This window comes from Procambarus clarkii, chromosome 32 (genome assembly GCF_040958095.1).
Source record: "Procambarus clarkii isolate CNS0578487 chromosome 32, FALCON_Pclarkii_2.0, whole genome shotgun sequence".
NCBI classification, from domain to species: domain Eukaryota; kingdom Metazoa; phylum Arthropoda; class Malacostraca; order Decapoda; family Cambaridae; genus Procambarus; species Procambarus clarkii.
In genome coordinates this window covers 40,473,100-40,490,082 of record NC_091181.1, presented here as the reverse complement: position 1 = coordinate 40,490,082, position 16,983 = coordinate 40,473,100, and the positions used below count along the sequence as shown (strand labels likewise).

Below are 16,983 nucleotides of genomic sequence, written 5' to 3'. Positions count from 1 at the left end.
TTTCAATTGATCCCTCGTGCAACCTTCTAAGTCCTCAGGCTTGCCTGACTCCACAAACGCTTGCACCTTATCCATCTTTGTCCTGTGAGCCTTCCCAAGAGAGAGAATATACATCTGCGGTCACACAGTTTATCTATTTCAGCAAGGGTGTACAAATCCACTCATGGACAGGGTGTGGGTGTGTCAGTTCACTCTCCCGGACACAGGCCCCCAATTTATTATAGACTGTGGGTTGGTTGGTGTTGTCGTCGTTGATCCTTCTCTATGGACAACCCAACCCACAACTCTGTAGAGTGCTTATACTAGGAGATCACCCTTGGCGCTTCTGGCTCTTGGAGAGGGGCTCAACGTCACACGTTTAGGGGATGCGGCTCCAACACTTAGCCTCGTTGTCATGTGCACACACCCACTCGAGCCGCTGTGACTCCCCACTCTCTCCTTATGAGATATGATCTCCTCAATCCCCTATGACTTACTAGTATTACCTCCTACCCTGTCCACAGCAGTGGTTCATGGTTCTTTCTCTCTCTCTCTCTCCTTCTTTACTACCTCCTGGGAAGCCTCACTAGGACAAGGGCAAACACCAGCAAATTGGGATACATTTACTGGACAAAGCACATACACGATACATACACACATATAATAATAATGAATCCTATACTCTATAATATCACAATCAGGTTGCACTCCAACACCATCAGAACTCTATTATCAGCTTATCAAGTGGTATCCTATATCCTGGTTCACCACCTGATACTATCAACCTCCTCAAGTTGATCAAGTCTACATACACTGTTGCACTATCAGCAAGATAATGTATATATAGAAAACCAGCATTTGAATGCAATAACATATATCAGTATAAATGTTCATTGATACACAACAATGATTAATCGATCAATATCAGTCCTAGAACGCATACATCTGTAGGTAATCAAGCCTACGACTGTAACTCTAAACTTCAGCGTAAAACACTCCTTGACATAAGAATGCAAACAGTCACTCACCTCTCACTGCGTCTTGCACGCTACTGACAACCAAACACTATCAACTCCCTACAATTAATCTACCAGTACTTCCCTTCCACCTCTGGAAGTTCACTACCCTAATATCCTTAGGTTCTTCCGGGCTTCACTACCAGGATCCTCTGCAGCTCCTCCAGGCTGCTATCATGAAGTTTCCTTGAGCAACTACGGTGCTTCACCCTTCTGCTAGGGTCCTCCACAGCTCTCTTGGCTGCTACACCATGAAGTTTCCCCGAGCAACTATGGTGCTTCTCCACCTCTACAGAAGCACGTGACACTCCTCTTCACTGCTGCTTCTCACAGCTCGAGGTCCTCTGCTCCACTACCTTGGAGTCTCATCAGCTACTTCATCTGCTGGCTTCGAAGTTCTCAGCAACTTCTTCCCCAAAGACAAACCTGCAACCCATCGACACTCCAATAAAATGTTCCCCTTTAACACATAAACAAAAATAACCACACAATATGCTTGCCTCAAACCTCTATCTGTCCTCTACATACAGTGAGAGTGGACTCCCCCGCTTTGGGCGGGTCCATACTCCACCTCGCCTGGCGGCGGTCCTCACTCGCTGGGAGGGTCTTCCTCCATCAGGAGCCAGGCTCCCTCAGTCGTCCGCCAGCGCTCAGAGGGGGCGGACGTCGCTCCGTGTTCCTCCCTCTCCACTCTCTTATTTCAGGCTTTCTGCCTTATTAAAACATGTCTAACTTATAAAATAAACATCGCTACTGTCGCTGGGCACACGACCAACTACAAGCAATCACTATGAACTGGCGTATATCGTGCTTACCACAGATTAATTGATCGAGGGCGCTTTCCCTCTGACGGCGTCTGGTCAGGGCGCTCCACACAGCCCACGAAAATGCCTCTGAACAGCTTATTAAACTCTCCTCGCCGTCCAAGACTTGACACCACAACGTTCTCAGCTCAATTCCACAGCTGGCACGTCTGCACACTTCTCTTCTCTTAGAGATATATCACTAGGGGTTCCCTTCTGGCGGGAGCTCAAACGAAGCGCGGCTTCCCCCTGCGATGTCTGGCACTCAAGTGAGGTCAAGGTCCTCCGGAAGTGAGCCTCACGCCTCCAGCAAAATGTCCACATCTCCTCGCCAGTCATTTATCTGTTTTCTTCTTCATTGCCCATAATCTCAAACTGTTACACATATCCAAGCAACTATTTTACATATGCGTTATCACCTCAATATTCGCTAGACCTTCTAATCAGGTCAGGCTTGATGAATAACTCTCAAGGAGGGAGACTCGTTTCTCCTGTAGGCTGAGATCATAACACTCCCTGTGTTGGCGTCACTCCCTGTGTTGGCGGTGTTGGCGTCACTCCCTGCGTTAGCCGTGGTGGCGTCACTCCCTGTGTTGGTGGTGGTGGCGTCACTCCCTGTGTTGGCGTCACTCCCTGTGTTGGCGTCACTCCCTGTGTTGGCGGTGGTGGCGTCACTCCCTGTGTTGGCGTCACTCCCTGTGTTAGCGGTGGTGGCGTCACTCCCTGTGTTAGCCGTGGTGGCGTCACTCCCTGTGTTAGCGGTATTGGCGTCACTCCCTGTGTTAGCGGTGGTGGCGTCTCTCCCTGTGTTAGCCGTGGTGGCGTCACTCCCTGTGTTGGCGGTGGTTGCGTCACTCCCTGTGTTAGCGGTGGTGGCGTCTCTCTCTGTGTTAGCCGTGGTGGCGTCACTCCCTGTGTTAGCGGTGGTGGCGTCACTCCCTGTGTTATCCGTGGTGGCGTCTCTCCCTGTGTTAGCCGTGGTGGTGTCACTCCCTGTGTTAGCGGTGGTGGTGTCACTCACTGTGTTAGCGGTGGTGGCGTTTCTCCCTGTGTTAGCCGTGGTGGCGTCACTCCCTGTGTTAGCGGTGGTGGCGTCTCTCCCTATGTTAGCGGTGGTGGCGTTACTCCCTGTGTTAGCGGTGGTGGTGTCTCTCCCTGTGTTAGCCGTGGTGGCGTCACTCCCTGTGTTAGCCGTGGTGGCGTCACTCCCTGTGTTAGCGGTGGTGGCGTCACTCCCTGTGTTGGCGGTGGTGGCGTCACTCCCTGTGTTAGCGGTGGTGGCGTCTCTCCCTGTGTTAGCCGTGGTGGCGTCACTCCCTGTGTTGGCGGTGGTGGCGTCACTCCATGTGTTGGCGTCACTCCCTGTGTTGGCGTCACTCCCTGCGTTAGCCGTGGTGGCGTCACTCCCTGTGTTGGCGTCACTCCCTGTGGTGGCGTCACTCCCAGTGTTGGCGTCACTCCCTGTGTTAGCGGTGGTGGCGTCACTCCCTGTGTTAGCCGTGGTGGCGTCACTCCCTGTGTTAGCGGTGGTGGCGTCACTCCCTGTGTTGGCGGTGGTGGCGTCACTCCCTGTGTTAGCGGTGGTGGCGTCACTCCCTGTGTTAGCCGTGGTGGCGTCACTCACTGTGTTAGCCGTGGTGGCGTCACTCCCTGTGTTAGCGGTGGTGGCGTCACTCCCTGAGTTAGCGGTGTTGGCGTCTCTCCCTGTGTTAGCGGTGGTGGCGTCACTCTGTGTGTTAGCCGTGGTGGCATCACTCCCTGTGTTAGCGGTGGTGGCGTCACTCCCTGTGTTAGCGGTGGTGGCGTCACTCCCTGTGTTAGCAGTGGTGGCGTCACTCCCTGTGTTAGCCGTGGTGGCGTCACTCCCTGTGTTAGCGGTGGTGGCGTCACTCCCTGCGTTAGCCGTGGTGGCGTCACTCCCTGTGTTAGCCGTGGTGGCGTCACTCCCTGTGTTGGCGGTGGTGGTGTCACTTCCTGTGTTAGCGGTGGTGGCGTCACTCCCTGTGTTAGCGGTGGTGGCGTCACTCCCTGTGTTAGCCGTGGTGGCGTCACTCCCTGCGTTAGCCGTGGTGGCGTCACTCCCTGTGTTAGCGGTGGTGGCGTCTCTCCCTGTGTTAGCCGTGGTGGCGTCACTCCCTGTGTTGGCGGTGGTGGCGTCACTCCCTGTGTTGGCGTCACTCCCTGTGTTGGCGGTGTTGGCGTCACTCCCTGCGTTAGCCGTGGTGGCGTCACTCCCTGTGTTGGCGGTGGTGGCGTCACTCCCTGTGTTGGCGTCACTCCCTGTGTTAGCGGTGGTGGCGTCACTCCCTGTGTTAGCCGTGGTGGCGTCACTCCCTGTGTTAGCGGTGGTGGCGTCACTCCCTGTGTTAGCGGTGGTGGCGTCTCTCCCTGTGTTAGCCGTGGTGGCGTCACTCCCTGTGTTGGCGGTGGTTGCGTCACTCCCTGTGTTAGCGGTGGTGGCGTCTCTCTCTGTGTTAGCTGTGGTGGCGTCACTCCCTGTGTTAGCGGTGGTGGCGTCACTCCCTGTGTTAGCCGTGGTGGCGTCACTCCCTGTGTTAGCCGTGGTGGCGTCACTCCCTGTGTTAGCGGTGGTGGTGTCACTCACTGTGTTAGCGGTGGTGGTGTTTCTCCCTGTGTTAGCCGTGATGGCGTCACTCCCTGTGTTAGCGGTGGTGGCGTCTCTCCCTGTGTTAGCGGTGGTGGCGTTACTCCCTGTGTTAGCGGTGGTGGTGTCTCTCCCTGTGTTAGCCGTGGTGGCGTCACTCCCTGTGTTAGCCGTGGTGGCGTCACTCCCTGTGTTAGCGGTGGTGGCGTCACTCCCTGTGTTAGCAATGGTGGCGTCACTCCCTGTGTTAGCCGTGGTGGCGTCACTCCCTGTGTTAGCGGTGGTGGCGTCTCTCCCTGTGTTAGCCGTGGTGGCGTCACTCCCTGTGTTGGCGATGGTGGCGTCACTCCTTGTGTTGGCGGTGTTGGCGTCACTCCCTGCGTTAGCCGTGGTGGCGTCACTCCCTGTGTTGGCGGTGGTGGCGTCACTCCCTGTGTTGGCGTCACTCCCTGTGTTGGCGGTGGTGGCGTCACTCCCAGTGTTGGCGTCACTCCCTGTGTTAGCGGTGGTGGCGTCACTCCCTGTGTTAGCCGTGGTGGCGTCACTCCCTGTGTTAGCGGTGGTGGCGTCACTCCCTGTGTTGGCGGTGGTGGCGTCACTCCCTGTGTTATCGGTGGTGGCGTCACTCCCTGTGTTAGCCGTGGTGGCGTCACTCACTGTGTTAGCCGTGGTGGCGTCACTCCCTGTGTTAGCCGTGGTGGCGTCACTCCCTCTGTTAGCGGTGGTGGCGTCACTCCCTGTGTTAGCGGTGGTGGCGTCACTCCCTGTGTTAGCCGTGGTGGCGTCACTCCCTGTGTTAGCCGTGGTGGCGTCACTCCCTGTGTTGGCGGTGGTGGCGTCACTCCCTGTGTTAGCCGTGGTGGCGTCACTCTCTGTGTTAGCGGTGGTGGCGTCACTCCCTGTGTTAGCCGTGGTGGCGTCACTTACTGTGTTAGCCGTGGTGGCGTCACTCCCTGTGTTAGCGGTGGTGGCGTCACTCCCTGTGTTAGCGGTGTTGGCGTCTCTCCCTGTGTTAGCGGTGGTGGCGTCACTCTCTGTGTTAGCCGTGGTGGCGTCACTCCCTGTGTTAGCGGTGGTGGCGTCACTCCCTGTGTTAGCGGTGGTGGCGTCTCTCCCTGTGTTAGCGGTGGTGGCGTCACTCCCTGTGTTAGCGGTGGTGGCGTCACTCCCTGTGTTAGCGGTGGTGGCGTCTCTCCCTGTGTTAGCCGTGGTGGCGTCACTCCCTGTGTTAGCGGTGGTGGCGTCACTCCCTGTGTTAGCCGTGGTGGCGTCACTCCCTGTGTTAGCCGTGGTGGCGTCACTCCCTGTGTTGGCGGTGGTGGCGTCACTCCCTGTGTTAGCGGTGGTGGCGTCACTCCCTGTGTTAGCGGTGGTGGCGTCACTCCCTGTGTTAGCCGTGGTGGCGTCACTCCTTGCGTTAGCCGTGGTGGCGTCACTCCCTGTGTTAGCGGTGGTGGCGTCTCTCCCTGTGTTAACCGTGGTGGCGTCACTCCCTGTGTTGGCGGTGGTGGCGTCACTCCCTGTGTTGGCGTCACTCCCTGTGTTGGCGGTGTTGGCGTCACTCCCTGCGTTAGCCGTGGTGGCGTCACTCCCTGTGTTGGCGGTGGTGGCGTCACTCCCTGTGTTGGCGTCACTCCCTGTGTTGGCGGTGGTTGCGTCACTCCCTGTGTTAGCGGTGGTGGCGTCTCTCTCTGTGTTAGCCGTGGTGGCGTCACTCCCTGTGTTAGCGGTGGTGGCGTCACTCCCTGTGTTAGCCGTGGTGGCGTCACTCCCTGTGTTAGCCGTGGTGGCGTCACTCCCTGTGTTAGCGGTGGTGGTGTCACTCACTGTGTTAGCGGTGGTGGCGTCTCTCCCTGTGTTAGCCGTGGTGGCGTCACTCCCTGTGTTAGCGGTGGTGGGGTCTCTCCCTGTGTTAGCGGTGGTGGCGTTACTCCCTGTGTTAGCGGTGGTGGTGTCTCTCCCTGTGTTAGCCGTGGTGGCGTCACTCCCTGTGTGAGCCGTGGTTGCGTCACTCCCTGTGTTAGCGGTGGTGGCGTCACTCCCTGTGTTGGCGGTGGTGGCGTCACTCCCTGTGTTAGCCGTGGTGGCGTCACTCCCTGTGTTAGCGGTGGTGGCGTCTCTCCCTGTGTTAGCCGTGGTGGCGTCAGTCCCTGTGTTAGCGGTGGTGGCGTCACTCCCTGTGTTAGCCGTGGTGGCGTCACTCCCTGTGTTAGCCGTGGTGGCGTCACTCCCTGTGTTAGCGGTGGTGGCGTCACTCCCTGTGTTAGCGGTGGTGGCGTCTCTCCCTGTGTTAGCCGTGGTGGCGTCACTCCCTGTGTTAGCGGTGGTGGCGTCACTCCCTGTGTTAGCCGTGGTGGCGTCACTCCCTGTGTTAGCCGTGGTGGCGTCACTCCCTGTGTTAGCGGTGGTGGTGTCACTCACTGTGTTAGCGGTGGTGGCGTCTCTCCCTGTGTTAGCCGTGGTGGCGTCACTCCCTGTGTTAGCGGTGGTGGGGTCTCTCCCTGTGTTAGCGGTGGTGGCGTTACTCCCTGTGTTAGCGGTGGTGGTGTCTCTCCCTGTGTTAGCCGTGGTGGCGTCACTCCCTGTGTGAGCCGTGGTTGCGTCACTCCCTGTGTTAGCGGTGGTGGCGTCACTCCCTGTGTTGGCGGTGGTGGCGTCACTCCCTGTGTTAGCCGTGGTGGCGTCACTCCCTGTGTTAGCGGTGGTGGCGTCTCTCCCTGTGTTAGCCGTGGTGGCGTCAGTCCCTGTGTTAGCGGTGGTGGCGTCACTCCCTGTGTTAGCCGTGGTGGCGTCACTCCCTGTGTTAGCCGTGGTGGCGTCACTCCCTGTGTTAGCGGTGGTGGCGTCACTCCCTGTGTTAGCGGTGGTGGCGTCTCTCCCTGTGTTAGCCGTGGTGGCGTCACTCCCTGTGTTAGCGATGGTGGCGTCTCTCCCTGTGTTAGCGGTGGTGGCGTTACTCCCTGTGTTAGCGGTGGTGGTGTCTCTCCCTGTGTTAGCCATGGTGGCGTCACTCCCTGTGTTAGCCGTGGTGGCGTCACTCCCTGTGTTAGCCGTGGTGGCGTCACTCCCTGTGTTGGCGGTGGTGGCGTCACTCACTTTGTTAGCCGTGGTGGCGTCACTCCCGGTGTTAGCGGTGGTGGCGTCTCTCCCTGTGTTAGCCGTGGTGGCGTCACTCCCTGTGTTAGCGGTGGTGGCGTCACTCCCTGTGTTAGCGGTGGTGGCGTATCTCCCTGTGTTAGCCGTGGTGGCGTCACTCCCTGCGTTAGCGGTGGTGGCGTCACTCCCTGTGTTGGCGGTGGTGGCGTCCCTCCCTGTGTTGGCGGTGATGGCGTCACTCCCGGTGTTAGCCGTGGTGGCGTCACTCCCTGTGTTAGCGGTGGTGGCGTCACTCCCTGTGTTGGCGGTGGTGGCGTCACTCCCTGTGTTAGCCGTGGTGGCGTCACTCCCTGTGTTAGCGGTGGTGGCGTCACTCCCTGTGTTAGCCGTGGTGGCGTCACTCCCTGTGTTAGCCGTGGTGGCGTCTCTCCCTGTGTTAGCCGTGGTGGCGTCACTCCCTGTGTTAGCGGTGGTGGCGTCACTCCCTGTGTTGGCGGTTGTTGCGTCACTCCCTGTGTTAGCGGTGGTGGCGTCACTCCCTGTGTTAGCCGTGGTGGCGTCTCTCCCTGTGTTAGCCGTGGTGGCGTCACTCCCTGTGTTAGCGGTGGTGGCGTCACTCCCTGTGTTGGCGGTGGTGGCGTCACTCCCAGTGTTAGCGGTGGTGGCGTCACTCCCTGTGTTAGCCGTGGTGGCGTCACTCCCTGTGTTAGCCGTGGTGGCGTCACTCACTGTGTTAGCCGTGGTGGCGTCACTCCCTGTGTTAGCCGTGGTGGCGTCACTCCCTGTGTTAGCGGTGGTGGCGTCACTCCCTGTGTTAGCCGTGGTGGCGTCACTCCCTGTGTTAGCGATGGTGGCGTCACTCCCTGTGTTGGCGGTGGTGGCGTCACTCCTTGTGTTAGCGGTGGTGGCGTCACTCCCTGTGTTAGCGGTGGTGGCGTCACTCCCTGTGTTGGCGGTGGTGGCCTCACTCCCTGTGTTAGCGGTGGTGTCGTCACTCCCTGTGTTAGCGGTGGTGGCGTCACTCCCTGTGTTGGCGGTGGTGGCGTCACTCCCTGTGTTAGCGGTGGTGGCGTCACTCCCTGTGTTAGCTGTGGTGGCGTCACTCCCTGTGTTAGCCGTGGTGGCGTCACTCCCTGTGTTAGCCGTGGTGGCGTCACTCCCTGTGTTAGCCGTGGTGGCGTCACTCCCTGTGTTAGCCGTGGTGGCGTCACTCCCTGTGTTAGCCGTGGTGGCGTCACTCCCTGTGTTAGCCGTGGTGGCGTCACTTCCTGTGTTAGCCGTGGTGGCGTCACTCCCTGTGTTAGCCGTGGTGGCGTCACTCACTGTGTTAGCCGTGGTGGCGTCACTCCCTGTGTTAGCGGTGGTGGCGTCACTCCCTGTGTTAGCCGTGGTGGCGTCTCTCCCTGTGTTAGCGGTGGTGGCGTCTCTCCCTGTGTTGGCGGTGGTGGCGTCACTCCCTGTGTTGGCGGTGGTGGCGTCTCTCCCTGTGTTGGCGGTGGTGGCGTCACTCCCTGTGTTGGCGGTGGTGGCGTCTCTCCCTGTCTTGGCGGTGGTGGCGTCACTCCCTGTGTTGGCGGTGGTGGCGTCTCTCCCTGTGTTAGCGGTGGTGGCGTCACTCCCGGAGTTGCCGCCGGTGTTGGAGTGCCCTGCTGGCCTGCTGCTGACGGCACCACACAAACATATCACATGGGTCGCTCTCTCTTTGTCTCTTTCATATTTTCTTTCCAACTTTCTCTGTCCCTCTCTTTCAAAACATGGATTTTTTGTTCGCCTTGGTGCAACTCCATTTAGGCTCATTTATTTCACCCCTTTTCTCATTTTTATTCTGTCCACTATCTTCTGTTACTCGTGTTTCTCCTCCTGTTAATTTTTCTCCAATCTTATATCCTCTTAAATCCCCGCTCACTCTTCTCAACCCACTTAGTCTCCTCACCCTCTCTCTCCTCCCCATCGCCATCCCTCTGAAATCTCTTCCCATTCCGGTACCCTGAGAGACTACCATTTTATGATACCTATAATGTTAATTACTATATTTCACTCCATCCTCAGACCTCCAAGACAGCTACCATCCCTCACTCTCCCTCATCCTCCCACTCTTCTCCAGTTAACCCTCTTCCCATCCTCCTCCCCCATCTCCCTTCCCCATCCACCTTCCCCCCTCCCTTCCTCATCTATCTTCCCCTCCCCCTTCCCAATCCACCTCCCCCAGCCCCATCCCCAACAATTCGTTCTCGTCTGAGAAGTACATTAACTTGGGCATTGTTTCTATCCATTACACATTGTTGAAGATAATGCATTTATGGATTCCTTGCTTTCATTCTCGTTGTTTACACCCCTCTCGTTGTTTACACCCTCTCTCGTTGTTTACACCCCCTTTCGTTGTTTACACCCCCTCTCGTTGTTTACAATCTCTCTCGTTGTTTACACACCTTTTCGTTGTTTACACCCCCTCTTGTTGTTTACACTCTCTCTCGTTGTTTACACTCTCTTTCGTTATTTACACCCCCTCTCGTTGTTCACACTCCCTCTCGTTGCTTACACCCCCTCTCGTTGTTTACACTCCATCCAGTTGTTTACACCCCCTCTAGTTGTTTACACTCCCTCTCGTTGTTTCCACCCCCTCTCGTTATTTACACTCCCTCTCGTTGTTTACAACCACTTTCGTTTTTAACACCTCCTCTCGTTGTTTACACCCCTCTCGTTGTTTACACCCCCTCGATGTTTACACTCCCTCCCGTTGTTTACACCCCCTCTCGTTGTTTACACCCTCTCTCGTTGTTCACACTCCCTCTCGTTGTTTCCACCCCCTCTCGTTATTTACACTCCCTCTCGTTGTTTACAACCCCTTTCGTTGTTTACACCTCCTCTCGTTGTTTACACCCCTCTCATTGTTTACACCCCCTCGATGGTTACACTCCCTCCCGTTGTTTAAACGCCTTCTATTTGTTTGCACTCCTTATCGTTGTTTACACCCCTCACGTTGTTAACAATCCCTCTCGTTGTTTACGCCCCCTCCCTTGTTTACACCCCCTCTCCTTGTTTACACTCCCTCCCGTTATTTACATCCCTCTCGTTGTTTACACCTTTCGTTGTTTACACCCCCCATTCGTTGTTTACAATCCCTCTCGTTGTTTACACTCCCTCCCGTTGTTTACACCCCCCTCTCGTTGTTTACACTCCCGTTATTTACATCCCTGTCGTTGTTTACACTCCCTCTCGTTGTTTACACTCCCTCCCGCTTAAGCCACTGCAAACAATTTGTTCACTTAGATATATAGATATTATAAATATTGGCTGTTAGCTAGGTTAGGCTATAATATGTAAAAATTATTCCAATGCAAAATTAAGAAGTTTCTTATGTATTTGCTATTGAAATATAAATTAGTTTCTAGACTATCTAGGTTTAGGTATAATCATCTAGGTACGAAGGACCATAAATGTGAGAAAAACTGCCGGGATTGTTATGAGAGGAAAACTACATCCCTTCCCGTTATTTACACCCCCTCCCGTTGTTTACACACCCTCCCGTTGTTTACACCCCTCTCGTTATTTACACCCCCTCCCGTTGTTTACACTCCCGCTCTCGTTGTTTTCACTCCCGTTGTTTACACTCCCTCCCGTTGTTTACACCCCTCTCGTTGCTTACATCCCCTCTCGTTTACACCCCTCCCCTTTCGTTGTTTACACCCCTCTCGTTGTTTACAAACCCACTTGTTGTTTACACTCTCTCCCGTTGTTTACCCCCTCTCTCGTTGTTTACACTCCCGTTGTTTACATTTCTTCCGTTATTTACACCCCCTCTCGTTGTTTTACACTCTCTTATTGTTTACACCCCCTCTCGTTGTTTTACACTCTCTTATTGTTTACACCCCTCTCGTTGTTTACACTCCCTTCCTCCCGTTGTTTACACCCCTCTCGTTTTTTACACTCGTGTTGTTTACACTCCCACCCTTTGTTTACACCCCTCGCGTTGTTTATACTCCTTCCCGTTATTTACACTCCCTCCTGTTGTTTACACTTCCTCTCGTTGCTTACACCCCCTCCCGTTGTTTACACTTCCTCTCGTTGCTTACACCCCCTCTCGTTTTTTACACTCCACCCCGCTGTTTACGCCCCCTCTCGTTGTTTACACTCCCGTTGTTTACGCTCCCTCTCGTTGTTTACTCCCGCTCGTGTTGTTTACATTCCCTCCCGTTGTTTACACTCCCTTCCGTTGTTTACATTCCCTCTCGTTGTTTACACTCCATCCAGTTGTTTAAACTCCCTCTCGTTGTTTACACTCCCTCTCGTTGTTTACACTCCCTCCCGTTGTTTACACTTCCTCTCGTTGTTTACACTCCCTCTTGTTGTTTACACTCCCGTTGTTTACACTCCCTCCCGTTGTTTACATTCCCTCTCGTTGTTTATACTCCATCCAGTTGTTTAGAATCCCTCTCGTTGTTTACACTCTCTCTCGTTGTTTACACTCCCTACCTGTTTACACTCCTCGTTGTTTACACTCTCTCTCGTTGTTTACACTCCTCGTTGTTTACACTCCCGTTGTTTACACTTCCTCTCGTTGTTTACACTCCTTCTCGCTGTTTACACTCCCTCTCGTTGTTTACACTCCCATTGTTTACACTCCCTCACGTTGTTTACACTCCCTCCTGTTGTTTACATTCCCTCTCGTTGTTTACACTCCATCCAGTTGTTTAAACCCCCTCTCGTTGTTTACACTCTCTCTCGTCTTTTACACTCCCTACCTGTTTACACTCGTTGTTTACACTCCTTCCCGTTTTTTACACTTCCTCTCGTTGTTTACACTCTTCGTTGTTTACACTCCCTCCGTCTGTTTACACTTCCTCTCGTTGTTTACACTATCTAGTTGTTTAAACTCCCTCTCGTTGTTTACACTATCTAGTTGTTTAAACTCCCTCTCGTTGTTTACACTCCCTCTCGTTGTTTACACTCCATACCCGTTTACACTTCTCGTTGTTTACACTCCCTTCCGTTGTTTACACTTCCTCTCGTTGTTTACACGCCTCGTTGTTTACACTCCCTCCCGTTGTTTACACTTCCTCTCGTTGTTTGCACTCCTCGCTGTTTACACTCCCTCTCGTTGTTTACACTCCCTCCCGTTGTTTACACTTCCTCTCATTGTTTACACTCCCTCCCGTTGTTTACACTCCCTCTCGTGGTTTACACTCCCTCTCGTTGTTTCACTCTCCTAGTTTACACTCCCTCTCGTTGTTTACACTCCCTCTCGTGGTTTACACTCCCTCCCGTTTACACTCCCTCTCGTTGTTTCACTCTTGTAATTTACACTCCCTCTCGTTGTTTACACTCTCGTTGTTTACACTCCCTCTCGTTGCTTACATTCCCTCTCGTTGATTACACTCCCTCCCGTTGTTTACACTCCCTCCCGTTGTTTACACCCTCTCTCGTTGTTTACAAAATCTCCCTTTGTTTACACTCCCTCTCGTTGTTTACACTTCGTCTCGTTGTTTACACTCCCTCTCGTTGTTCACACTCCCTCTCGTTATTTACACTCCCTCTCGATGTTCACACTCCCTCTCGCTGTTTACACTCCCTCTCGTTGTTTACACTCCCTCTAGTTATTCACACTCCTCGTTGTTTACACTCCCTTTAGTTATTCACACTCCCTCTCGCTGTTTACACTCCCTCTCATTGTTTACACTTCCTCTAGTTATTCACACTCCTTCTCGTTGTTTACACTCCCTCTAGTTATTCACACTCCCTCTTGTTGTTCACTCTCCCTCTCGTTGTTTACACACCCTCTCGTTGTTTACACTCCCTCTCGTTGTTTACACTCCCTCTCGTTGTTTACACTCCCTCTCGTTGTTTACACTCCCTCTAGTTATTCACTCTCCCTCTCGTTGTTCACACTCCCTCTCGTTGTTCACACTCCCTCTCGTTGTTTACACTCCCTCTCGTTGTTTACACTCCCTCTTGTTATTCACTCTCCCTCTCGTTGTTCACTCTCCCTCTCGTTGTTCACACTCCCTCTCGTTTTTTACACTCCCTCTAGTTATTCACTCTCCCTCTCGTTGTTCACACTCCCTCTCGTTGTTCACACTCCCTCTCGGTGTTCACATTCCCTCTCGATGTTAACACTTCCTCTCGTTGTTCATACTCCCTCTCGATGTCCACACTTCCTCACGATGTTCACATTCCCTCTCGTTGTTCATACTCCCTCTAGTTATTCCCACTCCCTCTAGTTCTTCACACACCCCTTCTCTCTCTGTATCTCTCTATATTTCCCTCTAGCCTCTCCCCCCCCCCCCTACCTCACCAAATGCCAATCAATTCCCAGAAGAATTGATATGGTAGATAGTAGGCATCCGTCAATCCCGTGGGGCTATGGAGTTGTGCCCTGGGTGTCTAGTTGTTGTAGTGTAGTTGGATGTAGCCTCTGCTGTGGCTGTGAAGGCCAACCTACCAACCGAGGCTGTGAAGTCTCGACTACAGCGAGCGCAGATAAACGCCGAAGCGGGTGCGTCTGACAGTGGTCGAGACCTCCTCTGAAATCTATTATCCTCCGCCTGCCTCTTCAGTTCATCCTCGAATTGCTGGAGTCCCTTCTGCACTTTACATCTCCAGGCAGATCTGTCCGCAGCTGCTGCCTCCCAAGTGTTGATGTCGATGTTCATGTGCTTGAGGTCGCGTTTGCAGGCATCTTTGAAACGCAGCTGAGGTCTTCCGGTGGGTGTCCTTCCTGATTCCAGTTCTCCATACAAGAGGTCCTTCGGTATGTGGCCATCGACCATGCGTGTGACATGTCCCAGCCATCGCATGAGTCTCTGTTTCAGGAGAATAAACATTGAAGGGACTCCTATTCTCTCGAGTACAGTGTTGTTGGTGACGTGCTCTTTCCACGTGATGTCAAGGATGCGTCTCAGGTTCCGCAGGTGAAACGTATTAAGCCGTCTCTCCTGGCGAGAGCGCAGGGTTGAGGATTCCGTGCTGTAGAGAAGTGTACTCACCACACATGCCATGTAGACTTGTGCCTTGGTGTGTACTGTCAGTTTGGCATTTTCCCAAACGCTCTTTGTGAGCCTGGCCAGTGTTGTTGCGGCCTTCCCGATACGCCTGTTGAGCTCAGTGTCCAGGGAAAGGGTGTCTGAGATTGTGGAGCCCAGGTACACAAACTCGTGAACTGCCTCCAGCACATAGTCTGCTATATTTATACAGCGTAGCTCATTGACATCTTGTCCCATCACCTGTGTCTTCTTCAGGCTGATTGTCAGGCCAAATGCGAAACAGGCTGCGGCAAAGCGGTTGAGTAGCTGCTGCAGGCCTTCTGCTGTGTGTGTGGTGAACGCTGCGTCGGCTGTGAAGAGGAACTCCCTGAGGATTCGCATCTGTACTTTTGTCTTTGCTCGGAGTCTGGATAGATTATAGAGCTTTCCATCAGATCTTGTACGGAGATAGATGTCTTCTGTGGTTGTTCCAAAGTCATGCTTGACGAGGATCGCGAAGAAGATGCCGAACAGGGTTGGAGCAAGAACACACCCCTGTTTAACACCACTGTTAATGTTGAATGGTTCAGAAGTTGAGCCGTCGTACACGACTGTCCCCTTCATGTCTTTGTGGAACGATTGTATCATGCTGAGTAGGATGGGTGGACAGCCAATTTTGGCCAATATCTTGAAGAGTCCGTCCCTACTCACGAGGTCGAAGGCCTTTGTAAGGTCAATGAAGGCAATGTACAAGGCTTTTCTCTGCTCCCTGCACTTTTCTTGAAGCTGTCTCAGGGAGAACACCATGACAGTGGTCGACCTCTCTGCTCGGAAACCACACTGTGACTTGGGGTACACTCTTTCGGCAAGAATCTGAAGCCTGACCAAAACGACCCTAGCGAAGAATTTGCCAACGACGCTGAGGAGGAATATGCCCCGATAGTTGTCTACATCGCTTCTGTTACCTTTATTTTTGTAGAGAGTGATGATGTTTGCATCTCTCATGTCTTGTGGCACCGAGCCCTCCCTCCAGCACTGGCACAGAAGTTCATGAAGCTCAGATTTAAGTGTTCCATGAGCGCACTTAAGACCTTCAGGCAGAATCCCGTCGTCTCCTGGGGTCTTCCCTGAGAAAAGTGAATTCACTGCTTTCTCAACTTCTTCCACAGTTGGTTCAAGATCAAGTTCTTCCATGATGGGCAGGCATTCAATTGCATCCAAAGCCTCTACGCTGACCAAGTTCTCTATGGAGTAGAGTTCGGAGTAATGTTCCACCCAGCGATTCATCTGTTGGTCACGGTCTTTAATGATCTCTCCAGTGGCTGACTTTAGAGGAGCCGTCCGGTTTTGTGTAGGGCCTGTTGCCTGTTTGATCTCTTCATACATGCCTCTTATGTTGCTGACAGTGGCCGCAGTCTGGATGCTGGAACAGAGTCGAAGCCAGTAATCATTAGCACAACCCCTCGCAGTTTGTTGAACTCTACTGCGGGCAGTACAGAGGGCCTGTAGGTTCCTTTCTGAGGGCAGGTTCTTGTAGGATGAGAGAGCTCGTCTCTTTTCCTCTACGAGGGGTAACAGTTCCTCTGCACTGGCCTCGAACCAATCTGCTGACTTGTTCTGACTCTTACCGAAGGTGGACATGGCAGTGTTGAAAATAGTGCCCCTGAGATGTAACCACCTCTCACTTGCGCTATCGCAGGGTGGTACAGGAAGGGCATTTACCAGCGCCTCAGTGAATTCCTCCACCTTGTGAGGGTCATGGGTCTTGTTTACATTAATGTGTGGTCTTCCCTCCTTCATTGCTCTGTGGATTTTCCGGGGCTGGAACTTTACTCTGCAAACGACGAGAGAGTGGTCGGTGTCACTATCTGCGCTCTGGAAGCTGCGGGTCAGTTTGACATTTCTCAGATTGTTACGCCCTGTAAGCACCAGGTAGAGTTGGTGCCAATGTTTAGACCTGGGATTTCTCCAGGAAACCTTATGCTGGGGCTTGGTGTCGAAGAAGGAATTGGTGATGCAGAGATCATGAAGGCAGCAGAACTCCAGGAGGCGCTGCCCACTCTCATTCATCTTCCCAAATCCAAACTGGCCCAGACAGGAAGGCCAAGAGCTGTGATCAGAAGCAACTCTTGCATTAAAATCTCCCAGGAGGAAGACTGGCTCTTGTTGAGGTATGTCTCTGAGAGCTAGGCCGAGGTCATCATAGAACTCGTCCTTCACTTCGGTAGAGGAGGTCAGTGTTGGTGCATAGGCATTGATGAGGCTGACCATTCGTACTGCTGTATGAAGCTGAAGTTTGATGATCCTTGCAGACCCCTCCATAGGCGATACTATGGACCCTAACAACCTGTTCCTGATGGCAAAGCCAACGCCATGCTCCCTTACCTCTTCTGGTGGTTTGCCCTGCCAGAAAAAGGTAAAGTCTTTCTCCTGTATGCCGCCGGTTGCGGGCAGATGTGTCTCCTGCAGGGCGACTATGTCCATCTGGAGCCTGGGCAGTTCATTGTTGATCACGGCTGTCTTGC

The 16,983-nt window shown here is 53.7% G+C and overlaps 1 protein-coding gene across 1 annotated transcript in view; it reads right to left on the bottom strand.

The window, feature by feature from the left end:
* The window catches only part of LOC138370538 (serine-rich adhesin for platelets-like), a 62,568-nt gene extending 46,916 nt beyond the window's left edge, over nucleotides 1-15,652 (bottom strand). The window contains 3 exon segments of the mRNA XM_069334923.1: nucleotides 6,575-6,823; nucleotides 8,549-8,809; nucleotides 15,344-15,652. Coding sequence (XP_069191024.1) covers nucleotides 6,575-6,823; nucleotides 8,549-8,809; nucleotides 15,344-15,652 — 819 coding nt within the window.
* Between the last annotated feature and the right edge of the window lie 1,331 nt (nucleotides 15,653-16,983).